This window comes from Hyperolius riggenbachi, chromosome 5, assembly GCF_040937935.1.
Source record: "Hyperolius riggenbachi isolate aHypRig1 chromosome 5, aHypRig1.pri, whole genome shotgun sequence".
Classification (NCBI taxonomy): Eukaryota; Metazoa; Chordata; class Amphibia; order Anura; family Hyperoliidae; genus Hyperolius; species Hyperolius riggenbachi.
This window is the reverse complement of record NC_090650.1, coordinates 3,605,533-3,626,378: the sequence shown is the minus strand read 5'-3', so window position 1 is coordinate 3,626,378 and position 20,846 is coordinate 3,605,533. Positions and strand designations below refer to the sequence as shown.

General features: G+C 48.7%; 1 protein-coding gene across 1 annotated transcript in view; it reads right to left on the bottom strand.

The window, feature by feature from the left end:
• LOC137517947 (probable acyl-CoA dehydrogenase 6) overlaps positions 1-20,846 on the bottom strand; it is a 145,839-nt gene that overhangs the window by 10,232 nt on the left and 114,761 nt on the right. The window contains exons 8-9 of the mRNA XM_068235023.1: positions 12,374-12,535; positions 9,064-9,214 (exon numbers count right to left, since the gene is read on the bottom strand). Of these exons, the coding sequence (XP_068091124.1) occupies positions 9,064-9,214; positions 12,374-12,535 (313 nt within the window). The remainder of the gene's footprint in view (positions 1-9,063; positions 9,215-12,373; positions 12,536-20,846) is intronic.

Below are 20,846 nucleotides of genomic sequence, written 5' to 3'. Positions count from 1 at the left end.
ACTGTAAGTTGTGTGATGGCAGCAGAACATAGCACTGCCTCTATCCCCCTGTTACTGTAAGTTGTGTGATGGCAGCAGAACATAGCACTGCCTCTATCCGCCTGTTACTGTAAGTTGTGTGATAGCAGCAGGACATAGCGCTGCCTCTATCCACCTGTTACTGTAAGTTGTGTGACGGCAGCAGAACATAGCGCTGCCTCTATCCGCCTGTTACTGTAAGTTGTGTGACGGCAGCAGAACATAGCACTGCCTCTATCCGCCTGTTACTGTAAGTTGTGTGATAGCAGCAGGACATAGCGCTGCCTCTATCCACCTGTTACTGTAAGTTGTGTGACGGCAGCAGAACATAGCGCTGCCTCTATCCGCCTGTGACTGTAAGTTGTGTGACGGCAGCAGAACATAGCGCTGCCTCTATCCGCCTGTTACTGTAAGTTGTGTGATGGCGGCAGAACATAGTGCTGCCTCTATCCCCCTGTTACTGTAAGTTGTGTGACGGCAGCAGAACATAGCGCTGCCTCTATCCGCCTGTTACTGTAAGTTGTGTGACGGCAGCAGAACATAGCGCTGCCTCTATCCGCCTGTTACTGTAAGTTGTGTGACTGCAGCAGAACATAGCGCTGCCTCTATCCGCCTGTTACTGTAAGTTGTGTCACGGGAGCAGAACATAGCGCTGCCTCTATCCGCCTCTTACTGTAAGTTGTGAGATGGCGGCAGAACATAGCGCTGCCTCTATCCGCCTGTTACTGTAAGTTGTGTGACGGTGGCAGAACATAGCGCTGCCTCTATCCGCCTGTTACTGTAAGTTGTGTGACGGCGGCAGAACATAGCGCTGCCTCTATCCGCCTGTTACTGTAAGTTGTGTGACGGCGGCAGAACATAGCGCTGCCTCTATCCGCCTGTTACTGTAAGTTGTGTGACAGCTGCAGAACATAGCGCTGCCTCTATCCGCCTGTTACTGTAAGTTGTGTGACGGCGGCAGAACATAGCGCTGCCTCTATCCGCCTGTTACTGTAAGTTGTGTGACGGCGGCAGAACATAGCGCTGCCTCTATCCGCCTGTTACTGTAAGTTGTGTGACGGCAGCAGAACATAGCACTGCCTCTATCCGCCAGTTACTGTAAGTTGTGTGAAGGCGGCAGAACATAGCGCTGCCTCTATCCGCCTGTTACTGTATGTTGTGTGACGGCAGCAGAACATAGCGCTGCCTCTATCCGCCTGTTACTGTAAGTTGTGTGACGGCGGCAGAACATAGCGCTGCCTCTATCCCCGTTACTGTAAGTTGTGTGACGGCGGCAGAACATAGCGCTGCCTCTATCCGCCTGTTACTGTAAGTTATGTGACTGCAGCAGAACATAGCGCTGCCTCTATCCGCCTGTTACTGTAAGTTGTGTGACGGCGGCAGAACATAGCGCTGCCTCTATCCGCCTGTTACTGTAAGTTGTGTGGCGGCAGCAGAACGTCACATTCCCCAGCTGCGCCACATGCCCCCCCGTATAGCCACATTCCCCAGCTGTGCCACATGCCCCCAGTATATCCACATTCCCCAGCTGTGCCACATGCCCCCAGTATAGCCACATGCCCCCAGTATAGCCACATTCCCCAGCTGTGCCACATGCCCCCAGTATAGCCACATTCCCCAGCTGTGCCACATGCCCCCAGTATAGCCACATTCCCCAGCTGTGCCACATGCCCCCAGTATAGTCACATTCCCCAGCTGTGCCATATCTCCCCCAGTATAGTCACATTTCCCAGCGGTGCCACATGCCCCCAGTATAGCCACATTCCCCAGCTGTGCCACATGCCCCCAGTATAGCCACATTCCCCAGCTGTGCCACATGCCCCCAGTATAGCCACATTCCCCAGCTGCGCCACATGCCCCCAGTATAGCCACATTCCCCAGCTGTGCCACATGCCCCCAGTATAGCCACATTCCCCAGCTGCGCCACATGCCCCCCAGTATAGCCACATTCCCCAGCTGCGCCACATGCCCCCCAGTATAGCCACATTCCCCAGCTGTGCCACATGCCCCCAGTATAGCCACATTCCCCAGCTGTGCCACATGCCCCCAGTATAGCCACATTCCCCAGCTGTGCCACATGCCCCCAGTATATCCACATTCCCCAGCTGTGCTACATGCCCCCAGTATAGCCACATTCCCCAGCTGTGCCACATTCCCCCAGTATAGCCACATTCCCCAGCTGTGCCACATGCCCCCAGTATAGCCACATTCCCCAGCTGTGCCACATGCCCCCAGTATAGCCACATTCCCCAGCTGTGCCACATGCCCCCAGTATAGTCACATTCCCCAGCTGTGCCATATCTCCCCCAGTATAGTCACATTTCCCAGCGGTGCCACATGCCCCCAATATAGCCACATTCCCCAGCTGCGCCACATGCCCCCCCAGTATAGCCACATTCCCCAGCTGTGCCACATGCCCCCAGTATAGCCACATTCCCCAGCTGTGCCACATGCCCCCAGTATATCCACATTCCCCAGCTGTGCTACATGCCCCCAGTATAGCCACATTCCCCAGCTGTGCCACATTCCCCCAGTATAGCCACATTCCCCAGCTGTGCCACATGCCCCCAGTATAGCCACATTCCCCAGCTGTGCCACATGCCCCCAGTATAGCCACATTCCCCAGCTGTGCCACATGCCCCCAGTATAGTCACATTCCCCAGCTGTGCCATATCTCCCCCAGTATAGTCACATTTCCCAGCGGTGCCACATGCCCCCAATATAGCCACATTCCCCAGCTGCGCCACATGCCCCCCCAGTATAGCCACATTCCCCAGCTGTGCCACATGCCCCCAGTATAGCCACATTCCCCAGCTGTGCCACATGCCCCCAGTATAGCCACATTCCCCAGCTGTGCCACATGCCCCCAGTATAGCCACATTCCCCAGCTGTGCCACATGCCCCCAGTATAGCCACATTCCCCAGCTGTGCCACATGCCCCCAGTATACCCACATTCCCCAGCTGTGCCACATGCCCCCCAGTATAGTCACATTTCCCAGCTGTATGTGAGAATACAGCCTCCCCCCCTTGTCCCCCAGTGCTCACTTCCCTCCTCCCCCCTGATAATTCCACCAGTGATTGTGAATTCTGCTGTTGGGGAATGTATTGCCAGTGAGAAGGTGTGAGCTCAGATCTTTCCAGAAACACAATGACTAGAAAAAGAACATTTAATCTGTGAGGCATAAAACCTTCCAACCCCTCTATCCTCCCAGCAGCTCAGATATTTGCTCAGCGACCGTCAAGGCGTGACTCAGACACCGTCACCAAGTCAAACACAGAGTTTGGCAACAGGTTTGTGTTACGCTGAAGTCACAAAACACAAAGACAACAATCCAACCGAATACGAAAACCTTGGAAACCCGATATCTGCCGCGTCCGCACAGCTAAAGACAATATTGTTCTAAACGCAACTTTCTACGACACAATTTCTGAGAAAAGGCGATGATGCCGGTCACAGCAAAACAGCCCAGATTGCTCAACAAGGTTACAGAATATTTATTAAGAAATAAGAAGTTTTCAATCAGGATGATACCATTTATTTGGCTTTTGCGTGTGGTCCGGTGTTAGTCATGGAGAGAATCTGAAGATATAACAGTTGTTTAGGTAACACCTTTAATGACTAACGGTACAAGATTTTTCTGCAAGCTTTCAAAACTTTAAGTTTCTTCTTCAGGCATGATACAGAACTGATCAGAATCATACCAAAACTGAACCATAAGGTCAGTGGCGCTCCTAGGGCATTTGTTACCCGGTGCTGGGTGTTATAAGACACCCCCGTCTAACAATACCCAGCACCGGGTGTCAAATGCCCTAGGAGCGCCACTGACCTTATGGTTCTGATCAGTTCTGAAACATGTCTGAAGAAGAAATGTTTAGAGATCTTGCAGAGAGATCTTGTACCGTTAGTCAATAAATATATCACCTAAACAACTTGTATTGTTCGGTCTTTAGACAATTTATTTGCTAACTTAGGAACTTAGGAAAATAAAAAGTAAGCTTTCGGCTAATAAGCCTTCGTCGGACTTGGTTCCTGCATTTACCGACAAGATGTTACAATACACAGCTTACAGTGGGATGCAAAAGTTTGGGCAACCTTGTTAATTGTCATGATTTTCCTGCATAAATCGTTGGTTGTTACGATAAAAAAATGTCAGTTAAATATATGATATAGGGGACACACACAGTGATATTTGAGAAGTGAAATGAAGTTTATTGGATTTACAGAAAGTGCGCAATAATTGTTTAAATAAAATTAGGCAGGTGCATAAATTTGGGCACCGTTGTCATTTTATTGATTCCAAAACCTATAGAACTAATTAGTGGAACTCAGATTGGCTTGGTAAGCTCAGTGACCCCTAACCTACATACACAGGTGAATCCAATTATAAGAAAGAGTATTTAAGGGAGACAACTAAGTTTTCCTCCTCTTTTAATTTTCTCTGAAGAGTAGCAACGTGGAGGTCTCGACACAACTCTCAAATGACCTGAAGACAAAGATTGTTCACCATCATGGATTAGGGGAAGGATACAGAAAGCTGTCTCAGAGATTTCAGCTGTCTGTTTCCACAGTTAGGAACATACTGAGGAAATGGAAGACCACAGGCTCAGTTCAAGTTAAGGCTTGAAGTGGCAGACCAAGAAAAATCTCAGATAGACAGAAGCGACGAATGGTGAGAACAGTCAGTCAACCCACAGACCAGCACCAAAGACCTACAACATCATCTTGCTGCAGATGGAGTCACTGTGCATCATTCAACCATTCAGTGTACTTTACACAAGGAGATGCTGTATGCGAGAGTGATGCAGAGGAAGCATTTACTCCACCCACAGCACAAACAAAGCCGCTTGAGGTATGCTAAAGCACCTTTGGACAAGCCAGCTTCATTATGGAATAAGGTGCTGTGGACAGATGAGTTATGTGGGCATAACAAGGGGCGTTATGCATGGAGGAAAAAGAACACAGCATTCCAAGAAAAACACTTGCTACCTACAGTAAAATATGGTGGTGGTTCCATCATGCTGTGGGGCTGTGTGGCCAGTGCAGGGACTGGGCATTGAGGGACACATGGATTCCACTCAGTATCAGCAGATTCTGGAGACCAATGTCCAGGAATCTGTGACAAAGCTGAAGCTGCGCCGGGGCTGGATCTTTCCACAAGACAACGACCCTAAACACTGCTCAAAATCCACTAAGGCATTCATGCAGAGGAATAAGTACAATGTTCTGGAATGGCCATCTCAGTCCACAGACCTTGAAAATCTGTGGTGTGAGTTAAAGAGAACCAGGGTACGATGAACTCCGCACCGTCACAGGTATAAAAGTCCAAGGGTTTTTATTTCGGAATCACAGATACAGCAAAACGGCTAGTTTTGCTGTATCTGTGATTCCGAAATAAAAACTCTTGGACTTTTATACCTGTGAGTGTGCGGAGTTCATCCCACCCTGGTTCTGTTCCTGCCATCTGGTTTCCAGCACCTCTGTCTGGGTTGGAGGTAGAGTGGTGTTTTTTCTATTGTAAGAGAGCTGTCCGTGCTCGAAAGCCATCAAACCTGAATGAACTAGAGATGCTTTGTAAAGAGAAATGGTCCAAAATACCTTCACCCCGAATCCAGACTCTCATTGGAACCTACAGGAAGCGTTTAGAGGCTGTAATTTCTGCAAAAGGAGGATCTACTAAATATTGATTTCATTTTTTTTTGTGTTGTCCAAATTTATGCACCTGCCTAATTTTGTTTAAACAATTATTGCGCACTTTCTGTAAATCCAATAAACTTCATTTCACTTCTCAAATATAACTGTGTGTGTCTCCTATATGATATATTTATATCACTGTGTGTGTCTCCTATATGATATATTTATATCACTGTGTGTGTCTCCTATATGATATATTTAATTGACATTTTTTTTATCGCAACAACCAACGATTTACACAGGAAAATCATGATGATTAAAAAGGTTGCCCAAACTTTCGCATCCCACTGTATACACACCGGACATTCAGAGGAGAAACATTCTTGCGCAAACATAAATGAATGTCATTAGATGCCTTAATTACATCTGCAGGAGGGTCTTACGCTTACATATGAAATCGCCGCTGGGAGACTTGGGCACAGGATACAGCTGGTATATGGCTTATCCTGCTCCTGCACAAGTAATTACTATTCCCCCTCCTGGTCCACGTGGATGGTGGGGAATGATAAAATTCCGCTTCCAGCTATTGTTGGAGGCCAAATGACAGTGTTTTAAATGTAACTTCAGCTCCATCTTCTGACGGCGTCGAAGTTACTCACGGTGGCGCCGGCTGCGCCCCAATCTCCTGCGGTGTTATTACAGTACTCCGGTCTCACAGGGATGCTAGCCGATTTATGACAAATAGATAGACCACTAGTTTGCTAAAACATCACATAGCACAGACCTTGGGTGATGGGGAGACATTGTAAATCCCGAGTTCAAACGAGACTAGGCAGAGTACATACACTGTTTGCATTAGCTACAAAGAATTGTTTTAGCTTATAAAGAAATAAGGAAAGACTATATACTAGATACTAATAGAAGCATCTCTCTGCTCACAAATATTCATTTCTGAGAAGCCGTCGTCACTTTCACAGTCATGCTTTTCCAGCCTGGAATTGCTTTTTGTTCAGTTATTTAACTCCAGAACAATCTGAGTATCTTTTAAACAAATAGTGACTTTAATTTGAGAGTCAAACAATCGCTGCTAGTTTACTGACCTTTCAACAACTCTCACTATGCTGCAATATGACCCAGGCAATGACACAACAGGAAATACTCAATCCAGGCTCACTACATGACTGATGTCCCCACCAGACAAGCTTGGAGATCTTTGGAGACATCTCAGTAAATCAGGCCCATAATTTACACATAAGGGGAGTAAATCACAAACTGTCATACATAAGCATAAAATATGGCATAGAAGAGGAGGCGGGCTCATTATTATCATTCATGATTTATAATATTGCCTTACAACCTTCCCTGCAGAGAGATCTGTAGTCACATGACTCCCTATAGCCCCGCCTCCTCCACACCTCCATGTCTCACAGTAGGTCTGGTGCTCTTCTTTGAAGGATTTTTTTCATGTGTGGATACAGAGAAGATGTGACTTTGTCTCCTGTTTCCAAAGGACATTCTCCCGGAAGCATTGTGGAAATAAGGATTTTATCAAGTTTCATTCTGACTTTTTATATTGTTCTTTTAGCAGTGAAGGACTCCTATAAGGCGCCTCCCGTCATTTATAAACTGACAGGCACTGGTGGACGTTCAGCTTGTGTCTCTCTGAAAGTTGTCCTGGGCTTTCTCTCTCTCATTCTCACTATCTTGGTCATTGTGGGGTGGATTTTCCACTAGTGGCCACGTCCAGGCAGGTTGGCGACAGACCCACAAACAAGCGAAATGCCAAAGGATTGGATCATTAAATGATGCAGGATCTAGGCCTTGTTCTGTAGACTTCACGGACACATCCTTTAACCCTTTATAAGACAATTTATTTCGAGGCTTGCAAGTGTTCCAGGCCAATTTAGTTCAGCACATTTTTTTAAATGTCTTCTTTGTTACATTTCCTTGCTTCTAGTAGGTACTGCTGTAATGAGTATTTATGGCCACTTGTCACTGGGGGGCAGTGTGAGACAATAACAATGGGCTTCTTTCAGTTTCTATATTTTCTGCTAGCAGAGAGACATCAAAGCATTGCAAGAATTTACAGCACAATGAGCTCTGCCAGCTGAGGACAAAAGCAGTGTATTTATCTGACACAAGATAACTCTACTTGTGATCACTTGTGATTCACTGATATCCCGATCCGGCCGAGGACACATCTAGAGAGTTTCATCGGCTTCCATACTGGATCCCTGGGCGGTGCTTCCACAGAAATGGGAGGTTTGAGGACAGAGAACAGTGGTTTATATTCCATACACAGTGCCATACTAGACAGGTGACTTTTCAGTCTAGGTTTACACCGCTACAGGGATGGAGCTGTCCTGACTGACAAGGGTAAGGAAATTTAAAGGGTAGAAGCAGCATGACTAAAGATTCTGACACTGAGCATGCATAAGCTTTGCTGCTCTCTTAAACTGTTCCACACCTTGTCTCACATTTCTGCACACTGGAATTAGAATAAAAAAAAGTGGGTTATGTTGTGAGAGGCGGGGTTATCTCTGCAGGACTGTCCGGATGCAGGATGTGAGAGGCGGGGCTATCTCTGCAGGACTCTCCAGATGCATGATGTGAGAGGCGGGGCTATCTCTGCAGGACTGTTCGTATGCATGATGTGAGAGGCGGGGCTATCTCTGCAGGACTGTTCGTATGCATGATGTGAGAGGTGGGGCTATCTCTGCAGAACTGTCCGGATGCAGGATGTGAGAGGCGGGGCTATTTCTGCAGGACTGTCAGTATGCAGGATGTGAGAGGTGGGGCTATCTCTGCAGGACTGTCCGTATGCATGATGTGAGTGGCGGAGCTATTTCTGCAGGACTGTCTGGATGCAGGATGTAAGAGGCGGGGCTATCTCTGCAGGACTGTCTGGATGCAGGATGTGAGAGGCGGGGCTATCTCTGCAGGACTGTCTGGATGCAGTATGTGAGAGGCGGGGCTATCTCTGGAGGACTGTCTGGATGCAGGATGTGAGATGCGGGGCTATCTCTGCAGGACTGTCTGGAAGCAGGATGTGAGAGGCGGGGCTATCTCTGCAGGACTGTCCGGATGCAGGATGTGAGAGGCGGGGCTATTTCTGCAGGACTGTCCGGATGCAGGATGTGAGAGGCGGGGCTATCTCTGCAGGACTGTCCGGATGCAGGATGTGAGAGGCGGGGCTCTCTGCAGGACTGTCTGGATGCAGGATGTGAGAGGCGGGGCTATCTCTGCAGGACTGTCCGGATGCAGGATGTGAGAGGCGGGGCTATCTCTGCAGGACTGTCCGGATGCAGGATGTGAGAGGCGGGGCTATCTCTGCAGGACTGTCTGGATGCAGGATGTGAGAGGCGGGGCTATTTCTGCAGGGTTGTTCGAGCCTCGCCAATATGTTACTCACCTGTAGAAACGGCTGACCAGCACCTCATTGGTGAAGCCCATCCCGCCCCAGAACTGGAGGCAGCTGTCAGACAACTCCCTCGCCAAACGTCCCGCCTTCAGCTTAGCCATCGACGCCAGTCTGGTGACATCATTTCCTTCAATGTACAAACCTGCCGGGAGGAAACAAAGCACTGGTCAGGTGATAATATTCAATGAAAATGGTCCTGCAGAAGAGGCCGAGTGAAGAGGGGGATCCTTACTCCCGACACTCTGCTGACAGATGAGGAGCAGAAAGGGTTACCACACACTCAGCCTGGGGAGTCAGAGCAGGCACCTGCTGATCCTCGGGGGGAACAGAACCAGCAATGCAGCAGGCCCGGTACTCCTTCTGGATCAGTAGACCCCCCCGCTGAACGAACATCGTAGTAATATTAGGAATGACCGGCACAAATCTCGGGATATCTGCTTCTGCCTAGGCCAGGCACTTTCATGACTGCGGATATAATGTCAGCGACCTGCGCAGGTGCGTGCTGGAGGGGGGGGGGCTCTCCCAGAAGGGGCGGACCCCAAGACATCGCTCTCCCAATGGGAATATAGGTGGATGGACTGGTTAAACACTCTGGTGCCAAATGGCATAAATGAGGAGTTTAAAGGAGACTGAAAACATAAGAATAAACAGGGGGAGCCGACATGTCTGGGGAGCTGTCCTGATGGCCACCCCTCCCCCCCATTCTCTCTGCCCCCCATCTTACCTAAGCCCCTCCAGCAGCCTTTTCTGGGTCGCCAGAGTCGGGGGCCCCTGCGCCTGTGCTGGTCTGACTGTGCACGTCCTTCAGCACGCGACCACGGCCGGGAACCCTCTGTGCATGACGTCAGGATTAAGTCATGCGCATGCGCAGAGGGCTCCCCGGCTGCAGTCGGTAGCTGAAGGACGTGCACAGTCAGACCAGCGCAGGCGCAGGGAAGCCCGACTCTGGCGACCCAGAAGAGGCTGCTGGAGGGGCTTAGGTAAGATGGGGGGACGAGAGAACAGAGCGAGCAGTGACCATCAGGACAGCTCCCCAGACATGTCGGCTCCCCCTGTTTCTCTTATGTTTTCAGCTCTGGTCTCCTTTAATTTACTTTGTTTCTTGTAACTTTACAAATTGCTGCTATGTTCCTTAAAGTATGTGCCCGCCCCCTAGGGGGTGTGTTCATGTGTGGTGATGTCACAATTTTATATAAGGTAGTAACCATGCTGTATGGGGCGAGCGTTTGATAAAGGTCCATTGACAGAGAAGTCATGCTGTATTGCAAGCTTTGGGATGTTATACCATAATGCAGCATTGGAATCCAGGAGGAGTCCTGGGTCTATTCAGTGCTGGGACAGAGGAGGAGTCCCGGGTCTATTCAGTGCTGGGACAGAGGAGGAGTCCCGGGTCTATTCAGTGCTGGGACAGAGGAGGAGTCCCGGGTCTATTCAGTGCTGGGACAGAGGAGGAGTCCCGGGTCTATTCAGTGCTGGGACAGAGGAGGAGTCTTGCGTCTATTCAGTGCTGGGACAGAGGAGGAGTCCCGGGTCTATTCAGTGCTGGGACAGAGGAAGAGTACCGGGTCTATTCAGTGCTGGGACAGAGGAGGAGTCCCGCGTCTATTCAGTGCTGGGACAGAGGAGGAGTACCGGGTCTATTCAGTGCTGGGACAGAGGAGGAGTCCCGAGTCTATTCAGTGCTGGGACAGAGGAGGAGTCCCGCGTCTATTCAGTGCTGGGACAGAGGAGGAGTCCCGGGTCTATTCAGTGCTGGGACAGAGGAGGAGTCCCGCGTCTATTCAGTGCTGGGACAGAGGAGGAGTCCCGGGTCTATTCAGTGCTGGGACAGAGGAGGAGTCCCGGGTCTATTCAGTGCTGGGACAGAGGAGGAGTCCCGGGTCTATTCAGTGCTGAGACAGAGGAGGAGTCCCGGGTCTATTCAGTGCTGGGACAGAGGAGGAGTCCCGCGTCTATTCAGTGCTGGGACAGAGGAGGAGTCCCGCGTCTATTCAGTGCTGGGACAGAGGAGGAGTCCCGGGTCTATTCAGTGCTGGGACAGAGGAGGAGTCCCGCGTCTATTCAGTGCTGGGACAGAGGAGGAGTCCCGCGTCTATTCAGTGCTGGGACAGAGGAGGAGTCCCGGGTCTATTCAATGCTGTGACAGAGGAGGAGTCCCGGGTCTATTCAGTGCTGGGACAGAGGAGGAGTCCCGGGTCTATTCAATGCTGTGACAGAGGAGGAGTCCCGGGTCTATTCAATGCTGGGACAGAGGAGGAGTCCCGCGTCTATTCAGTGCTGGGACAGAGGAGGAGTCCCGGGTCTATTCAGTGCTGGGACAGAGGAGGAGTTCTCAGACATTGAAGAGGAGGATGTCTGAGAACAAAGTAAATAAAATAAAAACATCCTGGTTTACTGGAAGCTCCTCCTCAGACTGGATGACCGGGGATCAGGAGGCACCCCAAGGTATATAAATCTATGTTACAAACAACTAAGGTGAAAAAAGAGGAGGTGGCTTACCTCAAAAATGACAACTTCGTGTAACAAATAAAGATGTTTTATGCAGCAATAGGGGGTGCAGAGGTAGCGACCGCATCGGGGCCCTTGGGCCAGAAGGGCCCTCCCTCAAATGCAGTATTAGCTCTCTATTGGTCCTGTGCTTATAATAATCACTTCTATAGATACTTTGAATAGTAGTAATCAGAGTTCTGTGGACTGTTTAAATAAACACAAAACGACACTTACCTGGGCTTCTATCGGCCCCCTGCAGCCGCCGGTCCCGTTGTAATATTCGTCTAACAAGATGAATAATGATTGCTCCCCCGCGCCTCATCGGGAGCTTACTGCGCAGGTGCAGTGTGAAGTTTTCTTGTACGGCGCCTGCAAAGTAAGCTGCCAATGACGCAATGATGATGGCCACAGCCGCGCAGCGCAGTCTAATCAAGCGGCGGGGAACGGAGGATGGGAGGAGGACGGCGCAGAACGTGACAGCTGCAGGGGACCGATAGAAGCCCCAGGTAAGTGTCACTTTATTTAAACAGTCCACAGAACTCCTTTAACAAGCTGCTCCCTATTCCCTTCTTGCACCTCTGACACTGGGGTTGTGGTGGAGGGGGGAGGAGCACTAAATCAGGAAGATGAAAGAATCTCTCTCTCGAGTCACCCTCTCAGGTCTTCCATAAACCTTCTCTGCTCAGCCCTCCACCAAATCATGACAAACTGTTGTGTGGTCACCAGTGTAGGGTTTCACTCCCAGTACCAGCAGTGATCATCAGAGGAAGGTGAGTAACTAACTGATAACTGTCATCACACTGACACTCACCGACCATGCGGTAGAGCAGCGACCGCAGAAGCTCCACCTCCGTGCTCAGCTCTGCCAGGCGGTAATGGACGACCTGGTTGTTCAGTAGTGGTTGGTTGAAGATCTTCCTCTGCCTGGTGTAGTCTACGGTTTCCTGGATGATGGCATCCATGGGCGTGAGAACTAATAAAAGAATAAATCGGGAAATGTTACCGCAACATCCCACAATCCCTGCACAGAAACAGCTGCTTTGGCATACAGACTAATGAGAACCTGCGGTGACCATAAAACTACAGGCAGCCCTAGGTGTAGAGAGAGTAAGGCACTTATCTCTGAGGTCCTTGTCCCATTCCTCTTTAGGATTGTGTTGGTGTCCTCTACAGTAAATCTGCTTCTGATCCAGACGCAGCCATGCTCCTCCCCCTAAGTGATATAAATCCCACTCACCTTCCCCTTCCAGACCCATAAGATTGCATGGTGAGGGGAGGTGGGCGGGATTTATGCCACTTGGAAGGAGGAGTCTAGCATTGCGTCTGAATCTTTTGCTCCATCAGATGATCGGATAGGAGCCGACTGACCGGATGATAGACAAACACAATACTAAAGAGGACGGGGAAGGAACTCACAGATTGCAAGCATCTCACTCTTCTGCCTGGGCCACTTCCAGTTTACTGCCACTTTTGGGGCCGCTACAGGTTCACATTATGCCAGAGCTTTAAATGGGAATATAAATTTAGCAGAACAAAGTCTGGCAGATATAAACTGTGAATAAAAGGTTAGAAAGACAGAAGAAACAGTCACTGCAAATAATATTGTGAAAGCAGCAAAATATTGGAACAGACGCAGCGGAACAGCTAATCCTACAGCAAAACAGGCAATCATTATAGCTTATTACTTCTGGCAGCTGATGGAGGCTGAAATGTTCTCTCCCTCGGCTGATTGGCAATAATACAATTACAGTAATAATAGGAAAAATAATAAAAAATTGTCATAACACTAAAAGGAACAATAGATAAATAAAATGTAACCTGGGAGGAAGTGTGCAAGCGAGCCCTGTAATAACAGCGCAGGAGATTTGGGTGCAGCCGGCGCCACCATAGGCCATAATAGGAATTACAGCTCAGTGAGTAACTTCGGCGCTGTCAGAAGATGGAGCTGAAGTTACTTTTAAAACACTGTAATTTGGCCACCAGCAATAGCCGGCAGCCAAATTACATTACTCCCTACTATCCATGTGGACCTGGAGGGGGAATAGTAATCAACTCCACCGGGACTTGTGCAGCAGCAGGATAAGCCATATACCGGCTGTATCCTGTGCCCAAGTCTGCTGGCGGCCAGTTCATATGTAGAAATACTAGAAGTGGTGGGGGGGCATTGCTTACACACATAGTGACATACAAGAGAGGAGTTGGGGGGTGGCTTGCACGCATGGTGAAATAATAGAGGAGTGGGGGCGTGGCTTGCACGCATGGTGAAATACTAGAGTGGAGTGGGGGCGTGGCTTGCATACATGGTGAAATAATAGAGGAGTGGGGGCGTGGCTTGCACGCATGGTGAAATACTAGAGAGGAGTTGGGGGCGTGGCTTGCAAGCATGGTGAAATAATAGAGGAGTGGGGGCGTGGCTTGCACGCATGGTGAAATACTAGAGTGGAGTGGGGGCGTGGCTTGCATACATGGTGAAATAATAGAGGAGTGGGGGGCGTGGCTTGCACGCATGGTGAAATACTAGAGAGGAGTTGGGGGTGTGGCTTGCCGGCATGGTGAAATACTAGAGAGGAGTTGGGGGTGTGGCTTGCAGACATGGTGAAATACTAGAGAGGAGAGTGTGTGTGTTTGTGTGTGTTTGTGTGTGGGGGGGAGGGGGGCGTGGCTTGTACACATGTCGGTGGGACACAGATCTGCAGAGCTCTGGCTTCAAGGATGCAATCAGCGTCATCCTCAGATTTACAGCATTGTACTCCTCAAAAATTGCAACCAAAAGATTAAGAAGGACCTTCCCTACTCTATGATGGGCAACATCTGATACTTAGGGAGGCTTGTGTAGATACAGGCCAGGGGAGGACATTGACCATACCGATCCTCTGCCTTCATACTCTGTCCCCGGGCATCCTTGTCTGACCCAGACTCAGCTTGTGGGATGTGGGATACAACCAACTGAAATCCAACCTCCACTCAGTGTTAATGAGAACCTGGATGGCCACAACTTGTGAGCCTTCAGCACTGCACGGGGGTGGCTTGTGTACACTCGGTGGGACACCGGCTGGGGGGCATGTATACACTCGGGGGGACACCGGCTGGGGGGCCTTGGTGGATGGGATATTGAACGTGATTACCCCCGGGCACCAGATCAAGTCCTTGTGACTGAGATTTTCCAGCAATCGATCCTTTAGATCGATTTTGGCCACAAATCGATCAAAAATGTGATCGGTTGGCCATGTTGCGGTATCAACTGTCCTCCAATCTGATAAAATAATCGAATCGAAAGACAGATCGGTCCGCAAAATCAAGTGATGTATGAGCGCCATTATTCATGCCAGAAGATATACATAGATTTGGGCAAACCCTTACAGCGCTATGGAAAATGCTGAAACTGTACAAATAAACAATAATATAATATAATGAACCATGCATATTATTATTTATTGGATTATATAGCTCCGACATATTACACAGCACAGAGACTCCTGATCTGCATAGAGAAACTTTGGCTTACCCCGCCTATGCCCAGAAACAGTGCTACATTCTCCAGAAAGTTCCGCAGCTTACAGGACACCGGCCATAAGACCACAGCACAATGATTCAGACAAAGATGTAATGCCTGAATCACAGGACATGACTACCATACGCAAGCAGAATGATCGACTACACATTCAAAACAAGTACACGTTGTTCAAACGACCTGTACACACGCATCAACTGCACGATATCAGACCAACAATCGTGTGAATAGACCTGACAGTTGGATTGGGCATAATGCCTGTTATCAGTCAATCGTCAAGTCATTTGCCCGCGTACACATGCCTAATTGTCGTCCAACAGACTAAAATCAGGCAGTGTGTACGGGCCTTAACCTCCCTAGTGTTCCGATTATTTGCGGCGCACTGCCTGAACGGGATTTCCTTTATGGGCTTTCCCCGTCGCTATGGCGACGATCGGAATGACGTCATCGACGTCAGGGGGAGTCCCGATCCACCCCATAGCGCTGCCTGGCAGTGATTGGCCAGGCTGCGCAAGGGGTCTGCGGGGGGGGGCTCTTTCGCGGCGGGTAGTGGCGGATCGGCGGCGAGCGGAAAAACCACGCAGCTAGCAAAGTGCTAGCTGCGTGTTTGAAAAAAAAATTATGCAAATCGGCCCACTAGGGCCTGAGCAATCCACCGCGGCGTTACTGGACGAGCTGAGCTTGTCCGTAACGCTCAGGTGTTAAATGCCAAACATAAGAACTCCCTTCGGATGGTAGCAGATGGCTGGAGAGAGTTTCATACACAAGATCTGACCTCTTGTTTGCGCTGGCAGGACATCCAGGCTGGATTCTATTTTCATTACACCATCTGGCTTCTCTAAAGTCAGGAAATCCAGTATTGGACTCGTATGAAGTACAGATCATGCTTCCACTCTGCACTCCGCACAGCAAAGACCTCCATGCTCAAATACCGGCAATACCACCATCCATTCTGCCAAACAGAAAGGCATTCCATGTAGTGGGGGGACTAATCGGGCTTTCTAAATTCTAAATTACTGAAGGGCTAAAATGTGAAAGGACAATCAGCCTGGTATAGAGAAACTGATTGATAGGATGAGAAAACTAGTCATATAACATTTTTATTATTAATGATGATTTATATAGCCCCAGCTTCCATAGCGCAGTACATGGGTACATAGAATGCAAATATTGGTACATCATTCAGAAATGGTTGACAGTAAAAGTGCGACAGCTGTAAATATATAGTTCTAGACAAAACATACAGCATCTTACAGAACACAAGAGGGAAGAGAACCCTGACCTTGTGAGCTTACAATGCAAAGAAACACAGGGAGAAAACAAGAGGTGGGGAAATACGTGAGGTTTGCATTTTAAGTGAGTGCTTGAAGGCTGCAAGGTTTGGAGCATGGCAATGTGTTTTGGAAGGGAATTCCAAAGGAAAGGAGATGCTTATGAGAAGTCCTGTATATGTGAATGGGAGGAGATGATTCCAGGGGAGGATAGGCAGAAGGTTGTGTGCAGAATAGAGGTTGAAGGGGGGGGAGGGGGCATTTAGGGACTAGTGGGGAGATGAACAGGGAGAGGGATTGTGGAGAGATTGTGGAGAGCTTTGTAGGTTCGAGTTTGAAGTGGATTCTCTGGTTATTGGTTAATTGGCAGCCAATGAAGAGCTTGACAGAGAGGAGCAGCCAATGAGGACGGAGTGAGTATGCTGAAATCAATCCAACAAACGTTGATTAAGGTAATACCTCTAATGTCTAGCTGTACACGGTTTATTGCAAGCTTACAAAATGTTAAGTTTCTTCTTCAGCCATTATACAGAACTGGATCAGAACCGCACAAAATACCGGACTATACTTCACTGAGATGTGAGAAGACAGGAGGATGGGTCGAGCGGCTGAGTTCAGTATAGACTGGAGGGGTGCCAGTCTGTTAGTAGGTAGTCTACAGAGCGCAGTGTTACAGAAGTCCAGGGAATATATATCATTAGGGCCTGTATAAACATTTTACTAGCATCCTGAGTGAGGAAGGGAGATGTGAGATGTATTTTGAGGTGGAGATGACAGGAGTTCAGTGGCTGCACCAGGGGGGTGCTTTGGGGGTGCTGAAGCACCCCTAAAATTCTTCAAGCACCCCCCCCCAGAGTGAACTGACTTTCGGGGTCTAATAGACGCCATGTCAGTTCACCGGCAGCAGCAGCCCGCAGCTCCGGCAGAGCAGGGCTACCGTAAAATGGTGTCCGAAGCCCTGCTCTGGAGACTTCGAGTCTGCAGTAGAGTTGGGCCGAACGGTTCGCCTGCGAACGGTTCCATGCGAACTTCAGTGGTTCGCGTCCCGCAGGCGAACCTTTGCGGAAGTTCGGTTCGCCCCATAATGCACATGGAGGGTCAACTTTGACCCTCTACATCACAGTCAGCAGGCCCAGTGTAGCCAATTAGGCTACACTAGCCCCTGGAGCCCCACCCCCCCTTATATAAGGCAGGCAGCGGCGGCCATTACGGTCACTCGTGTGCTGCCTGCGTTAGTGAGAGTAGGGCGAGCTGCTGCAGACTGTCTCTCAGGGAAAGATTAGTTAGGCTTAAAGGGAACCTAAACTGAGAAGGATATGGATTTTTCCTTTTAAAATAATACCAGTTGCCTGAATCGCCTGCTGATCCTGTGTCTCTAATACTTTTAGTCACAGCCCCTGAACAAGCATGCAGATCAGGTGCTCTGACTGAAGTCAGACTGGATTAGCTGCATGCTTGTTTCAGGGTGTGATTCAGCCACTATTGCAGCCACAGAGATCAGCTGGTCTGCCAGGCAACTGGTATTGTTTAACAGGAAATATCCATATCACTCTCAGTTAAGGTTCCCTTTAACTTGTTCCTGTCTGGCTGCATACCTGTTCTGTGAACCCACCACTGCATACCTGTGCTGTGAACCCACCACTGCATACCTGTGCTGTGAACCCACCACTGCATACCTGTTCAGTGAACCCACCACTGCATACCTGTGCTGTGAACCCACCACTGCATACCTGTTCAGTGAACCTGCCACTGCATACCTGTTCTGTTCAGTGGACCCGCCACTGTATACCTGTTCATTGAACCCACCACTGCATACCTGTGCTGTGAACCCACCACTGCATACCTGTGCTGTGAACCCACCACTGCATACCTGTGCTGTAAACCCACCACTGCATACCTGTTCTGTGAACCCACCACTGCATACCTGTTCTGTTCAGTGGACCCGCCACTGTATACCTGTTCAGTGAACCCGCCACTGCATACCTGTTGTGTTCAGTGAACCTGCCACTGCATACCTGTTCTGTGAACCCGCCACTGTATACCTGTTCTGTTTAGTGAACCCGCCACTGTATACTGTGCACCAGTCCAGCACGGCCGTCACTACACAAACAGCTGTTTGCGGTGCGTTACACGGTGAGTTTGGTGTGTCAGTGTGAAGCAGTACCTTAATTACACTACCTGATTGATGTATACACATGCAAGATGTTTGAAAGCACTTTAGGCCTGTCATTTAGCATTCAATGTGATTTCTGCCCTTAAAACGCTGCTTTGCGTCAAATCCAGATTTTTCCCCGGGACTTTTGGCATGTATCCCACTCCGCCATGCCCCCCTCCAGGTGTTAGACCCCTTGAAACATCTTTTCCATCACTTTTGTGGCCAGCATATTTTTTTTTTTTTCAAAGTTCGCATCCCCATTGAAGTCTATTGCGGTTCGCGAACTTTAACGCGAACCGAACCTTCCGCGGAAGTTCGCGAACCAGGTTCGCGAACCTAAAATCGGAGGTTCGGCCCAACTCTAGTCTGCAGTGCTGGGCTTCAGGCGCCATTTTCCCGTAGCCCTGCTCTCAGCGCGGGAGTTTCAGTTGCTGGCTGCAGAGGATCGTGGGAGCTGCGCGCCGGACGGAGGCCCGGGCGGGACAGGAGGTCTTCTGCAGGTGAATAAATGGGTTTTTTTTTATTTATTAACAGGTGTATTTTCTGGGCAAGTCTGCCACACACGATTGAAGTGTTTTCTGAGCAAGTCTGCTACACATGATTGAAGTGTTTTCTGGTCAAGTCTGCCACACACGATTGAAGTGTTTTCTGGTCAAGTCTGCCACACACGATTGAAGTGTTTTCTGGTCAAGTCTGCCACACACGATTGAAGTGTTTTCTGGGCAAGTCTGCCACACATGATTGAAGTATTTTCTGGGCAAGTCTGCCACACATGATTGAAGTATTTTCTGGGCAAGTCTGCTACACATGATTGAAGTATTTTCTGGGCAAGTCTGCTACACATGATTGAAGTATTTTCTGGGCAAGTCTGCCACACACGATTGAAGTGTTTTCTGGGCAAGTCTGCCACACATGATTGAAGTGTTTTCTGGTCAAGTCTGCCACACACGATTGAAGTGTTTTCTGGTCAAGTCTGCCACACATGATTGAAGTATTTTCTGGTCAAGTCTGCCACACACGATTGAAGTGTTTTCTGGTCAAGTCTGCCACACACGATTGAAGTGTTTTCTGGTCAAGTCTGCCACACACGATTGAAGTGTTTTCTGGTCAAGTCTGCCACACATGATTGAAGTATTTTCTGGGCAAGTCTGCCACACATGATTGAAGTATTTTCTGGGCAAGTCTGCCACACACGATTGAAGTGTTTTCTGGGCAAGTCTGCCACACACGATTGAAGTGTTTTCTGGGCAAGTCTGCCACACACGATTGAAGTGTTTTCTGAGCAAGTCTGCCACACATGATTAAAGTGTTTTCTGATCAAGTCTGCCACACACGATTGAAGTGTTTTCTGGGCAAGTCTGCCACACACGATTGAAGTGTTTTCTGGGCAAGTCTGCCACACATGATTGAAGTGTTTTCTGAGCAAGTCTGCCACACACGATTGAAGTGTTTTCTGATCAAGTCTGCTACACATGATTGAAGTGTTTTCTGATCAAGTCTGCTGACGTGATTGAACGTATTTTCTGGTCAAATCTGCCGACATGGTTGAAGGTATTTTTATCTGGTCAAATCTGCCGACATGATTGAACGTATTTTCTGGGCAAATCTGCCGACATGATTGAATGTATTTTCTGGGCAAATCTGCCATTGACATGTATTGTTATATCAGGCAGAGAGGTGGGCAGAGATGAACAAATGACCAGTTCTGAGTTATTCACGTTGAGTTTTGGGAAGTGAGAGGCCGGGGAAGGAGATCTGGCAGACAGGAATGTGTGGTAGGTAAGCTGTATGTCGTCTCCTCACAAGAGGTACATAAATATAACACTCCTGAAGCATTAGAGCAAACGACTATTGCAAGTAAACAACTGAATGTCTCTCTGCATTGGATAATGAAAAGGCAATTGGCTCTTAGGGCCGATACATTGTATAAAGCCAGACATAAACACAGGAGAGACAGGCTGACCTGATAATAGCGGCAATCAGACATAAGAAGGTCAAGTAGATGCTTCATTTCCTGATATTGCAGAGAGATAATAATGAGATTATGGGGAATGTTACACACCCCGTACTCAGAGACAAGGACCAGAGCTTAAAGGACAACTATCAAAGGGAACTAAAATTCTAAATGCCACATATATTTCCAGTGATTACTAGCAACACAAAGACTTTTTTTAATCGTTTCATGTTTTATGTAAAGAAAATAACATTTACATGCGCTTCACCCCTCCTCTGGGCAGGGCTCTCTCCCCTTTAGTGGTTTGGAAATCATTATACATTTTATTCATCATGTTACTTTTCTCAGTGTTATTACCAATTCTGTAACTTTGTATTGATTCTGTATTTTGTA